Source organism: Passer domesticus, chromosome 7, assembly GCF_036417665.1.
Source record: "Passer domesticus isolate bPasDom1 chromosome 7, bPasDom1.hap1, whole genome shotgun sequence".
NCBI lineage: Eukaryota > Metazoa > Chordata > Aves > Passeriformes > Passeridae > Passer > Passer domesticus.
This window is the reverse complement of record NC_087480.1, coordinates 16,963,209-16,976,372: the sequence shown is the minus strand read 5'-3', so window position 1 is coordinate 16,976,372 and position 13,164 is coordinate 16,963,209. Positions and strand designations below refer to the sequence as shown.

At 41.8% G+C, this 13,164-nt stretch overlaps 1 protein-coding gene across 3 annotated transcripts in view; it reads right to left on the bottom strand.

Annotated features, from left to right (window-relative positions):
• Nucleotides 1-13,164, bottom strand: part of ATRX (ATRX chromatin remodeler) — a 64,569-nt gene that overhangs the window by 48,609 nt on the left and 2,796 nt on the right. For all 3 annotated transcript variants that reach the window (XM_064427190.1, XM_064427192.1, XM_064427191.1), the window contains exons 2-4: nt 4,541-4,653; nt 1,536-1,591; nt 654-706 (exon numbers count right to left, since the gene is read on the bottom strand). In XM_064427190.1, coding sequence (XP_064283260.1) covers nt 654-706; nt 1,536-1,591; nt 4,541-4,653 — 222 coding nt within the window. The remainder of the gene's footprint in view (nt 1-653; nt 707-1,535; nt 1,592-4,540; nt 4,654-13,164) is intronic.

Sequence of the window (13,164 nt, the reverse complement as noted above, 5' to 3'; positions counted from 1 at the left end):
GTGAAAAACAAAGCTCTTTTTAAATTACTTAAAGACATGATGAGCTGGGATGCTCCAAGTTATTACTATACAATTGTAGGATAATTTTCTGGTTTGCAACAGGATTTCTCCCCTCCCATGTGAAGTAGAAGCCTATACTAATAAAATCTTTTTGTTGTAAAATCGAGGTGTGATGTATTTTTAAAAAAGTCACAATTCCAGGAAAAAAGTCTAAATGAAACACAGGTGAATGTCTGCTCATGAATGTTATCCATCATTCCAAGTTTAACAGGCAGCACAAGGAGAACACACAGATATTAGCAAATAACAAAAAGCATCTTGGCAGAAGAGATGCTTGCAAGAAAATGAAGGAAATGCAGAAAGAAATGAAAAAGCTGACTACTGAACAAAAGGATCAGCTGACAGAATTCCACACAAACAATCTAAATCCATGAAAACGAATGAATTTACTATGTCAGGATGGAGAGAAAATAATACCAAGCTTTACCATTTTAACCTTTAATCCTGAGAAATTGTTTGAATTTTAAGTGTACTATGAGGCATTTGTTTTACCAGCACTCCATAACTTCATGGGTTTTTACCAAAAATATTTGATACATCTGTAGCTTCCCACACCCAAAAACTAATTTATTCATTTTTATTTTCCAACCAACCTTTTGGAACGGGATGATCCTAAGGATTTGGTTCTTTCCGAAGAACTACTTCCCTAGAAACAAGAAAAAAATGTGAAAGTCAACACATTTATATCCAAGGGAACTGTCAAAAACCAGTTTCTTGCATTAACTAGAAACAACTCAGAAATCACCAGTGCCCTTATTAAAAAATAATTTTAAAAGAGCAGCAGGAAAAGCAGTAACTACAAGTGACAATTTCAACAGTCATGCCAGTTCAGTTCAACTGAATCCCTGGAGCTGCAGGTCAGAAGTCAGCAGCTCACACAGCTTTGGGAATGCTCCTCTTGCAGCGTGAAGAAACCACCCCCTTGTCCAAGGCACCCTTGCAGAGGGCCCTGGCACTCAGGAGGAGCAGCAGCCTGCAGCCACAGACTGCCAGCAGAGCAGACTCTTGCTGTGGCTCATGTGCCAGAAAGCACTGGCTGCCTTCAGAGCAAAACGGATTTTCTCAGTTGTTTCTGCACTCAGATCACAGATCCAGGCAGTTGAAAACACCTGAATTTACAGCAGTAAAGGCAAACTAAGGCCTGACACTGGCACTTGTGTTTTCTCTACAATGTTAAGATCTTGTCCACCAGAACGTTTCCAACAGGAGAACAGAAGTAAAACACCACATGAAAAATTTTTGCTGAGTTTAACATAGATCCAGTGTGTCCATTTTTTTTTTTTTCAAAAAGGAAGCATATTTGCCTAAAGAACAACTAAGTACCTACTGTTATCTGAGTAACAGGATGAAGGGGGATGACAGTAATGGGTGCTTCTGACAGTATTACTGAAGTATTTATTGCAAAAGCAACAGAGTGAACTCAGCCACTGTGCACTAGACATGCAGCTAGAACTCAAAAGCATTTTTCTTCCTACCTCGTCCTTGTTGTTCTCCATTGATGCTGGACTTCCTTTAGGTTCTCTACTTTTACCTATGGAGAGAAATTCAAGGAGTCCATTGAAATGCAAGGAACATCAGAAATTCTTCACACTGCACATCACAGCATTGTTTATGTTTCACCAGCCTGGACAGAGATAAATGTGACTTCCAGAGACAAACTGGTGCAGAACAGAAATGACATTCTGTTGTGTGGCATACATTTTACAGAAATAATTCAGAAATCCCTTTCAGTTCAGTCCCTGGGAGCCTTGCTGTTGGTGAAGAAATACTGAGGCACTGCAAGTGCAACTGCATGCAGAAATAATATCATTAGTGCATTTTTGCTGACCTCTTAAGAATTTACTACAAGTATTTTCTCTCACACATCTGACATAAGAAACAAAGTACTAAACCTGGGATCATGGAACCACAGACAAAAATCCCATTTGATCCAAGTTCTGATGAGAATTCCTATTTATAAAGCTTGGGAACTTTGGAATATAAAGCATAAAGACCAGCAACCTATTGGCACCTGGTCCAATCCACCAGTCTTGGAAATAGAAGGGAAAGTTTGGAGTTCAGTGACTGAATGATTCTTGTATGAAGTTGCTCCAAAAGTTTAGGAACAGCAGGATTTTAACAGATGCTAATGAGTAGGAAGTATAATTACAGGATACTTATCAGGATTATTTGTGATTTTTAAGAGAAGACTACTAGCACTGCAACTTCTTTATCCTTAACTTCAGTTTTGGGGAACACCAAACAACTTACTTCTATACTTTGAAAAAACTGAATTGAATTAGAGAATTCAATGCTGGATGTTTGACCTCTGCAGAACTGAGTAAATTGCAGGAAAAATCATCCAGCCATTTCCACATGTGAAGGAGGAAATACAAAATGGAAGCAGACAATGTTTTTGGCCTTTTTAAGTACCTGAAACTTCTCTGGAATATTACAGCATTCCCTATTGTGAAGGAGGAAGCTGTGATGTGAAAGGAGGGTGACATTTCTGCTGGAGCTTGGATACTGCCTGCCTTCTACTCTTGACCACCTTTGCCCAAGTGATAAACCCATGGAAAATACCAGCTCGGAGAGCTTGGCAGAGCTTCCCCTGCTCTGGCAGCCCCAGTGGGCACAGACTCTGCACTCACACTGGCAGCCTGATGCACATGTGCTCTTCCAAAAGCAGCTGAACGTGCTGCAGTGCCAGCTTCTCCCTGTGCCCACCAAAGTGCCCCGTGTGCTGCAGCCACCCCCTCCCAGCTCAGGGCTGACCTGGCTGCTCCTGCCCAGCCACCCCAGGGCTGCCAGGGAGCAGAGCTTCCCCTGGGATTGCTGCTCCACTCCTGGAACAGGAGCAGGCTCTCCTGAGCTCTCTGTGACTCTGCTGCTGGCAGCCATGCACTGCAATGGAGGGAGACATCCAGCTCCAGTGCAGAGGGGATAAAGAACATTATTAAGGCTATAAAGCAAACATTGCTTCCTGTTTTAACTGACCTCTGTGTGCGGCAGGGACAAAACTTTAGGGTATGAAGTAATATCAGCTAATAGCCAACTGATTTCTAACATCCAGCCTTCCTGGGCCACACGTAGCCACCTTCATCATCATTTTCCTCCTCACAACACTCTACTCAATAATTCACATATCCTCCAAACGCTGGAACAAAACAAGATCTATGACTAAATAAATCTGATTTGGCCCCAGACACATCCATAACTTCTGCTCATAATGAGCACCCTCTGAATTAAAAACAAAAATAAGCAAGCACAGTTGCTACAGACATTTTTGTTATGCACAGAACATTGGGAAGGGAAGGAAATTTGCATAGTAAATTCTGGCATTTCCTAATATTTAAGTGTTTAATCCTGACTCTTCAACTTTAATATGTTCTTTTAGATCTCAAAACCAACACTAAAATACGTCTGCTATGAATTTGCAAGTATATCCATTTCAAAGACAATCTGTGCTTTACAGAAAGGAACCAAATGCTAAGTTTTAACTACAGAGGATAAAGGGAGATTTCTTCTTCCCAGTGTGCTCCTCAGAAAAATTTCACTTTGAGATGCATTTACATCACAATTTATTTTACTGTTCTGCTGAAGCACCACATGAGTAGTTTCTTTTTTCTGTGCTAACAGTTCAGTTTGATGCTGACATGAGGAGGTGAGTGCAACAAGCAGCAGACTCTCTCTCTAAACAAAACATTAAAAGATAAAAACTACACACCAGAAAGCCCGTGACTAAAGACAACGGGAGTTTGAAAATAAACTTAATACATCCAGCACACTCTTCTGCATTCCACCACATGGACACAACTTTTAGCTCATTAAGCAGCACAGATTGAAAGGTTTTGCACCTGTATCCAATCCAAGTGAAATTAATAAACAAATTTAACCAGTTAAATTTGGAAACAGATTTTATTCAGTACTGACATGAAATAATTTCACTTTTAATCACTGTCATCTAAGTGGTTAAACTTTGTTACCTATTTCTAACTTGGAAGTAAAAATTTCCAATATTGACCTAGTGTAGGACTCTATTTTTTTTAAAGTATTATTTTATTTTCAAATGTTTCCAGATGATATGTAGAAATCTTTTTCAAATTACTATGAAAGCATGATGTCCAGAACTTGTCCCACACCTGCAAGGACTGCAGAAACATTACTACAGCAGAAACACCAAGACACTGCATTTGTAAATTCAGGAACACTGAACAAGGAACTCCTAGCACAGCAAATACCTGTGTCTGATATCTCATGTTTCAGAGAAGAGAAATTACTCTTAAAGAAGATTAGACTTTTTCACCTTTAGAAAGATTCAGAACTGAAATAAATATTGTATCAAAGGCCAACTGTGCATTTAAAAGCTATCACCACTTAAATCACATTAAGACTTGGTATAACTACCCCAGAGAAGTGTGATATAGTGAAATAACAACATCAAGTTATTTGACTTTAGAATCACATACACATTGAAAATGAACATAAAATGTCTTTTTACCTATACTTTTGTTTTTAGATAATGCTGGAGGAGAGTTTGCGTCCTCAGATTCTTCTGATGAGTGAGCCAAGAAGTCATGGAGTTTCTGTACCAATGTATTCAACTTGCTTTCACTGTGAAAATACAAGTAATACCCAGAATTACCTACACATCTCACTGCAATTTATCAAGACTGAAAGCTTATGTTTAATCTCAATTAATACACAACCACAAGAGATGTAAATATTTGTCTCTGCGTGAGTACATCAGAGCAAATAAAAAACATGGAATTTTTCTAAATACTAGGTGAAATAGTAGGTGCAGCCTTATTGACAAAAATCCATTACAAGTCTATTTTAAGTAATTTTCACTGTTTATATACAATGATATTCAATACAATTATTGCCAAAATTCCAGAAAATCTGAGTGGTAATGCTGCTATGCCATGAAGACAGCAAAAAAATTAGTATTTTATTTGTCAGAAGCCAGACAACTAAGAATAATAAAATCTTTGTTTTATTTTAAATAATGTCACAATTGGGGTATAAACCACTAGAACTAACAGAAGAGTTTCATCTGCAAACTTAGAAACAAACAGGTCCACTGCATATGACAGGTCCACTGGATATGCAAGTTGGCTGACACAAAACTTTTAATAAATCTACCATCTACATACACGTTGTGTGGTGTTAATTTTGTCAAGAAACAACCATGCAGGACCAGATCATTCCTTGATCTGTTCGTTAGAGTGCTGATGATTAATTCATACAGAATAATCCCCTGGGAACTTTCACTAGACACTTTCAGACCCCAAGAACAGTCCTGAGCACATTTATTCACTACAGTAAAAAGCAACATCTTCATCCTAGGCTGTTCCATTTCACAACCTCCATGTTACCCCTGGCATTTCACATGGTTTATTTCTCCCCAAACTCCTACAATTTCCCAGAACAAGGCTTTTCCAGCTGCCCTGGCGAGGCCCAGGGTGCCCAGCCCCTGTTCAGAAGGTGCCAGGGAGCTGTTTGCTCCCTCTGTTCCTTATCAGCTGATCTGCCCTGACTCATCACCCCTTATCTGCTGCTCCAGATGCTTTTCCCACTCCTGACCTGCCCTATCCCCAGCAGAAGTGAGCCCAGCTGAAGGATAAAGGCTTCCCACCCTTCCCACTGCTTGTTTCCCCATTAATTTCAAAATAGTCTTCCAATAGCGAGAAGAAATTACATTTTCTGTGCCTGTTTTATTGGTCCTAAGAACTTTTGAATACTCAACCTGAGCAGTCACCTTTACCATCACTACTGTTTGTCTGAACACATCAATTTATTAACTTCTGACTTTCAATTTGTTATTGCTAAAAAAAATCTCATATTATCAGAAGGACGTGCAGCCAAGTGCTCTCTTGAGCTGTGAGTGAACATCCTCACATCAGTGCCAGTGACTATTCCAACCAGTGGAAATAATCACATAAAACAGCATAAACCATCAGTTAAAAAAAAAATCATCTGCTATTTCTTTAAATCACCTGAGGTACTCAAAATAAAACAAAATAGCACTTTGCAATGAAAAGATTTTCTGCATGAGTGAAGGGCACTTTTCTTTTGAGACTACGTATGTACCATCAATCACTGGAGCAAGCCTGAAAGAGCAGAACAAAGCTCTTTAACTCTCAAGAGCACCTTAAAATTTCTCTCTCAATCTGTCCAAAAGTCTTTCCCTCTAATTACTGGACTCATGCTGCTATACAACTGCCAGCTCCCTAATCTTGGGCTTCTCTTTTTCTCATGGATGGAAGGCATACTTGGAAAACATTACAGGAGATGATAATGGTACACTGCAGTCTTAACAGCTTGCATGCTCTCCTTTAGAAAGGAGATTTAATGACAATTTACTCGCATTAAGTGAAAAAAAAATCAGAGTTGTTCAGAATTATTTGATAGTAAAAGCATATAAAGAGATTTTACATCCATTCCAGATGGTCTGAAGAAATAAAGCACATTTAGAAAGGCCACAAGAAAGTACATTTTTGGTAGTAAAAAGAACAACAAAAAAAAGCCACACATGTGGAATTGTGCTCATTTAGTTTATAAATAACTTGTTCTGGTAACAGCATTTTAGAAAGAAAATGGGAGCTAGAGATGAGTTCAGTATTACTATTGTCAATACAGAATGAATTCAGAATAGTATGCATGTGTCTTTGTGACTAATACTTGGAACATTATCTACTACCGTTCATCAACTCTTATCCTAACTAACGTAAAATTATCATTCTCAGAGCAAACTGTTCTTGCTGACAACCAATCCAAAAAATTCTATACAAACCAATACTAAAAAGTCTTCTCAACTTGCTTTTCCTCTTGATTATTCATCATTTTGTACCATAAGCCTTTGTTAAGGAATACCAGGTCAAACTAAGTAAAGATGTTACACTTACAAAATATCAATTTAGGGCAACGCTTCACCTGGTTTTGTACAACAGTTATTTTATATCATTCATTTATACTTGAGAAATAATAATCTATTATTTTTGTTTAAAGCTTCTGGAAAATGCTTATTCTTTGCAGTACAGACCCCGTCACTATTAAATTGATCACAACCTACAAATGTGTGGTTTTTAATAAACATAGGAGCCTAAAAATGTAGAACCATCTCTGAAGCACTACTGAGGCAAACAGGCTCCTCTACACTGACAGTCCCCACGCTATTTATTAGTGTTTTCACACTCGAGTTTTCTAAGCAAATGGCTTCCCCAGCACTGTAGAGCTATTTCAACACTGTTCAGCCTAATTAAAACAGGACTGAAAGGGAAGGTGCCTGCTATTATTGGTTTGGCCATGAACCTGATTTGTGACCTTGGGAGCTACCTTGGAATGTACCATTCCTCACCTACATTCAGAGCAAGTGCTATTAAAGCAAACAACAAAGGCCTGGCCCTTATGGGCTAACAAAACATCCAGAGTAGGCAAATTACCCATAAATGAGTCCATAAATAATGAGAATAAATAAAGAGCCAGACAGGTTGTGTCATAATCAAGACACAACACTTCAAGTGCCTGTGGAGTGCTGCTCCCTGCATGTTTTTACCTGAACCAGGGTTGGTTTGGCCAGGTTTTGGTAGTGGGGGCTACAGGGGTTTCAAACTTCTGTGCAGAGATGCCAAAAGCTTCCCCCATGTCCAGCTGAGCCAACACCAGCCTGCTCCAGGAGGGACGCGCTGCTGGCCAGGGCTGAGCCCATCAGCAGTGCCCGTTGTGCTCTGGGGTTATGTATGTGGGAAGGGAAAAACCTGCTGCAAAACAGCAGCTGGGACAGAGGAGCAAGTGTGTGACAGCAACAACCCTGCAGGGAGAGGCCAGGGGAGAAGGAACATCAGGGTCAGAGGAGAGATCCACCCGAGTCCCTGGGGGCCCACAGGAGAGCACAGACCCAGCTGCAGCCCATGGAGTGATGCCTTAAATTTCTGCTTTCATATTTTCCTGCATTGGTGTATAACTCTGAACTTCATGAAGTGTCAGCAAGCTCTCCTCACAGCTCAGGCACACAAAACAATCCTTTTCCAGCCCCAGAACCAAGGACACCACTGCAGCTTCAGCCCAAAAAGTGCAAACAGCAGGGAATTGAGGAGAGCAAACTGGGAGGATGGGACTGCACAACCTGGAGCTGGAATTGGACAATTAACCCCAACATGGAAATGGACCAAAACTTATAAAAGTGTGAGAACTCGTGACCCTCATCCAGCTTGGGTGCAGCCTCAGCCGGGCTCCTGCACTCCCAAGGTGAATCCTGTGAAGGCCTTTTAATAAATCCCTATTTATTCCTTTAGCACTGTCCAGCCTCTGTTCTAGGAGCCTCTCAAGGCACCAGGAGGACCCCACACCTGCTCAGGGTGATGCCCAAAGGAGGCTGGGAGCCCACAGGAACCTCTGCTGGAGCAGCCCTTCCTGAGCCCCGTGGGATGGGAAAGGCCCACGCTGGAGCAGCTCAGGAAGAGCTGCAGCCCATGGGAAGGGCCCACATGGGAGAAGTCCATGGAGAACCATCTCCCATGGAGGGACCCCACTCCCTGCACTGCTCACCAGGAGGAGGCAGACAATAAAGTAAAGTTCAACCTGGGAGAAAGGAAGGGATGGGAAGAAGGTATTTTAACATTGGGGATTTATTTGTCATTACCGTACTCCGATTTGATTGGCAATAAATTAAGCTGATTTCCCCAAGCAGAATCTGTTTTACCCATGATGGCACTTGCTGGGTGATGTCCCTGTCCTCATCTCAACCTGAACTTTTCACTGTCCTCTCCCTCCCCTGCCCAGCTGAGGAGGGGCAGTGACACAGTGGGAACCCACCACGACCTCACCCCCTGTGCCAGCTGATGACTGTGCTTCCCCAAAGCAAATCACATCACCTTGCACAAATAAAATTTTAACAAGCAGTTTTCACTTGGATCCAACTTGCCACACGTTCACATGATCATGTTTCTTCTGAAGGCAGGTGAGGTGATAAAAATTCATAACCAGGGCAATGGAAGGAGCAGCACTGACCACTTCAGCAGCAAACCCAGGACACACTGGACTATCCTCTGGAACTGCACTGAAAACCTCGTTCTTGCATTCAGTTTCTATTTGCTTTCCTAAGACACTTTAAAAGTGGAAGTGGAGAATGTTCCAGATGTTGACAATAACTGGGACAGTCATTTGAAAGCTGCATTTTCTTTAAACAAACACCTACCAACTACTACTCTAAACAAGTGTCCCTCTAAACAAGGAGCCCTCATTTCAGTGGCTCCTGAAAGTGGCACAGGAGCCACTTTCAGGAGCCTCTCCAGCTTTTAACTATCTCAGTGTTGACAAAGATGGTTTTTTTAACCATAAGTCTTCCTTAAATTCAACACTTGTCTAAGATTTTTTTATGTTTAAACTTTTCAAATAGTTCAAGGCACAAGTTTTTTAATTCATGTTTACAGTTGCTTCAGATTAAGTCTCAGCCATTTTTCACTTTTGAAACTGAAACACTGCAGAACTATTAAGCAGACAATATTAAACAATCCTTAGGAAAAATAATTAAAAGAAAAATAAAACCAGATGTACTTTTAAACTGCTGGTCTGTAGACTGCCATCCTCTGCTTCAGACTGTATCCCTGTGTGAACAGCAGAAATCCAACAACCCACAGCAAAACTCTCAGTATTTTATTTAGGATGGTGAGAAGAGAGACTACTCTGAAGCCTTGATATAATCAGGCCAGTATTCTGTCACCTGCTAATCTTCATAAAAGTTTTTCCTGATGAGAAGGAAAAGGGTTAGAATTAGTCCAATTCAAAGAGTTCAGCTACAAGGGCAGAGCCAACACTGCTGTTTCACATAAAACATGTCAATATTGTGGCTGAACACACATGAATGAAATAGCTTAAAGCTGTGGGAAAGAGTGAAAGAGGAAAAAATGTCCAGTAGGAGTTGTTTTATTTTCTTATCCCAATTTAAAAAATTGAGTGAACACACCATTTTTGGTGTGTTTGGCATTTTACCTGCCAGGTCCTAAGAAACCTACTTCTGTCAGAAAAAATATAAAACCAGGAAATAAAATCAGCCTTCCATTATATTACTTGAACAAGTAAAATATGATTTTAGAATGGTGGGGAAACAGAGCACTTCATCCCAGTGTTTGTTTTTTAACTCAACAATGGTTTTCTGCAGGCAAAAGCAACATGACACTCTAAGTCCTAGATCACATTCACATTTTGGACCTTACTTACACTGATACACCAATTCTGCCAGACCAAGTGAGGTTTTACACTGGGGATTCCCACAGTGTGGCTGTGCTGACATGAAGCAGCTGTGCTGCCCAAGGACACACACCCTCACACCCTGCACACTCCTGATGCCATCCACACTCAGTCCTCTCCTTCCTCCTCCTCCCCACCCCAGGGCCCTCTGCAGATCCCCTGGCCCAGCCTCAGCACAAGCAGAGGCAGGAACAGGACAATGTGCAGCCAGGTTCCAAGTGACACAGCTGGAGGCCCCACAATCTTTCTGGGTGAGCTGCCTGGGTTTTACTATTTCACAGCAAAGCACTTCAGTGTGGTACAATTCCTCCCAACACAAGAAAACTGACTGGATCAGATAGATCAGAAAATACCCGAACACTAAAGCTCTGGCTGAAAAGAGATGGAGGCATCCAGCACTTCATCAGAGATTCTGCACCTAACGCTTTGTTAACACACATTCACTTTTTTACTTTGTTTAGAACTGACTTTTAATCCACAGGGGCTTAATCAAGTGATACCTGGTGCAGTTGAAGACACTCCATGATGTGGATGAAGTAATTTTGGAGCTTAAATACAGCATAACAGGTTCAGACAAGTAAACAGAATTATCTTCCTCCAGACACACAAGGGGAATGAGAAAGCAACAGTTCAAAGTCACTAAGAGACCCTTTATTCTGTTCAAGAAAGCTTACACAATTTCTTTCTGTTCACGTGGTGTGAGTTATCACACTTCATTCACTAAGAAGTGAAAAAAAATCCCTTTGTTTATAACTTGTTTCTTTAATGAGATCTTAAAAAAAACCCAAACAAGCCACATCATCACAAATCCACAAGGCAAAAGTAAGACAAACAATCTCACTGTTAGATTGGTTTCAATGCCACACTGAAGTGTAACTTCAATGGTGAAATACCCTGCAAGCTGAGAAAGATTGAAGCTGCCACTTGAAAACCTAAACACAACATTTTCACCCTTATGAGACACAAATCATGTGAAGTGCACACAGGGAAGGGAAGGGAAGGGAAGGGAAGGGAAGGGAAGGGAAGGGAAGGGAAGGGAAGGGAAGGGAAGGGAAGGGAAGGGAAGGGAAGGGAAGGGAAGGGAAGGGAAGGGAAGGGAAGGGAAGGGAAGGGAAGGGAAGGGAAGGGAAGGGAAGGGAAGGGAAGGGAAGGGAAGGGAAGGGAAGGGAAGGGAAGGGAAGGGAAGGGAAGGGAAGGGAAGGGAAGGGAAGGGAAGGGAAGGGAAGGGAAGGGAAGGGAAGGGAAGGGAAGGGAAGGGAAGGGAAGGGAAGGGAAGGGAAGGGAAGGGAAGGGAAGGGAAGGGAAGGGAAGGGAAGGGAAGGGAAGGGAAGGGAAGGGAAGGGAAGGGAAGGGAAGGGAAGGGAAGGGAAGGGAAGGGAAGGGAAGGGAAGGGAAGGGAAGGGAAGGGAAGGGAAGGGAAGGGAAGGGAAGGGAAGGGAAGGGAAGGGAAGGGAAGGGAAGGGAAGGGAAGGGAAGGGAAGGGAAGGGAAGGGAAGGGAAGGGAAGGGAAGGGAAGGGGCCCCACAACCAAGAGTGTCAGGGACCCCTAACTCCAAAAATGCCTTTGCTTCATTTGCCTCCTGCTCCCTGGAGCTGATCACAGGTTCCCAAAGAAATCTCCTTCAGCACCAACCCTGCTGAGAGTCAAAGCCTGGCCCTTCAACTCTCCCAAGCACAGGTTTTCATTTTACAAGAAAAAAGGCATCTCAGTCCCAAATTTATTCCCTATATTTCAGTCTTGCTTTATATGACAGATGCATTTGCCCAGCAAAGCTTCTAGGCTGAAGCTATTAAAACCTACAGTTGGGCCCACTCAGAAATTTCTACTACTATGCAGCTTTTGGACTTGCAAATAAACTGCTTCAATGGCACTACAGCTGACATTGGTCAGCAACCTGTGTCATCAAATTCTTGATTTTTTCAAGGTTTCACTCCTTTTCTAACAAAAAAACCAAACCCAAATAAAAAACAACTAACACAAATCAATCCATCCCCCACCCTGAGTGACAACTACATTTCATCACAGACTGTGAAAGCTTTATGCTCCTCCTTTAGTAAATAAATCAGGACACGACACCTCTTTTAAAGTCAGCATAAACCTTCCATTATATTTGCCACTGAATTTCTACAATTTCTTCTTTCTCCTGCTGCCACTCCAAGGGAATAACCTGCCCCTGACCCATCCCTGAACTCATTCATGTCTCCAAATCACCTGCAGGCACAAGCTGAGCTCCAGAGATACAAAATGTGATTTCATGAGGTTCAGCACTATCCTTAGGCCTTCCCTTCACAAAAGACACTTCTGGTAATCCAGTTTAAAATGTACGTGGTCACAGGGTGCAGGCATTTGTTTTTATGATGAACACAGCACATTTTAGCATTACTTTGATATTTTCTTTTGGTGAGGTATAGGCACATAAAAAGCAAGTCTCTTTTCCACCCTTCAAGCAGAGGGTACAAGGAGTTAGTCTGTAACAGAAAATGGAGAATTTCAAATCCCCACAACGTTAAGGTCACCCTGTTGCAGAATTTGTATTACACACCCCTCTGACGCACCAAACTGTTTCCTAGAAAATTAAGATGCTTCAGTTAAGCCCTATAAAGACTCTATACAAAGTTTGCAAAGCCCTAACAGACAGCACTGTACAAAACCAGAAATAACAAAGTCTCTGCAGTAAGTTCCTCTCCCAGAGAACTTCATTTAAGTGCTGCAGATACTGGTTCTGGGGCACAGCTGGCACTGAGGATGACACAGTTTTGCTCTTCTTCAGGAGGAGCTGAAGAATCTGCCTATGCCCATTCCAGAACAGCGTGGAAGACAGAGGACTTTCACTGTCCCTTTAGGGAATACAGAAGATTGGTGTTGACTTACTT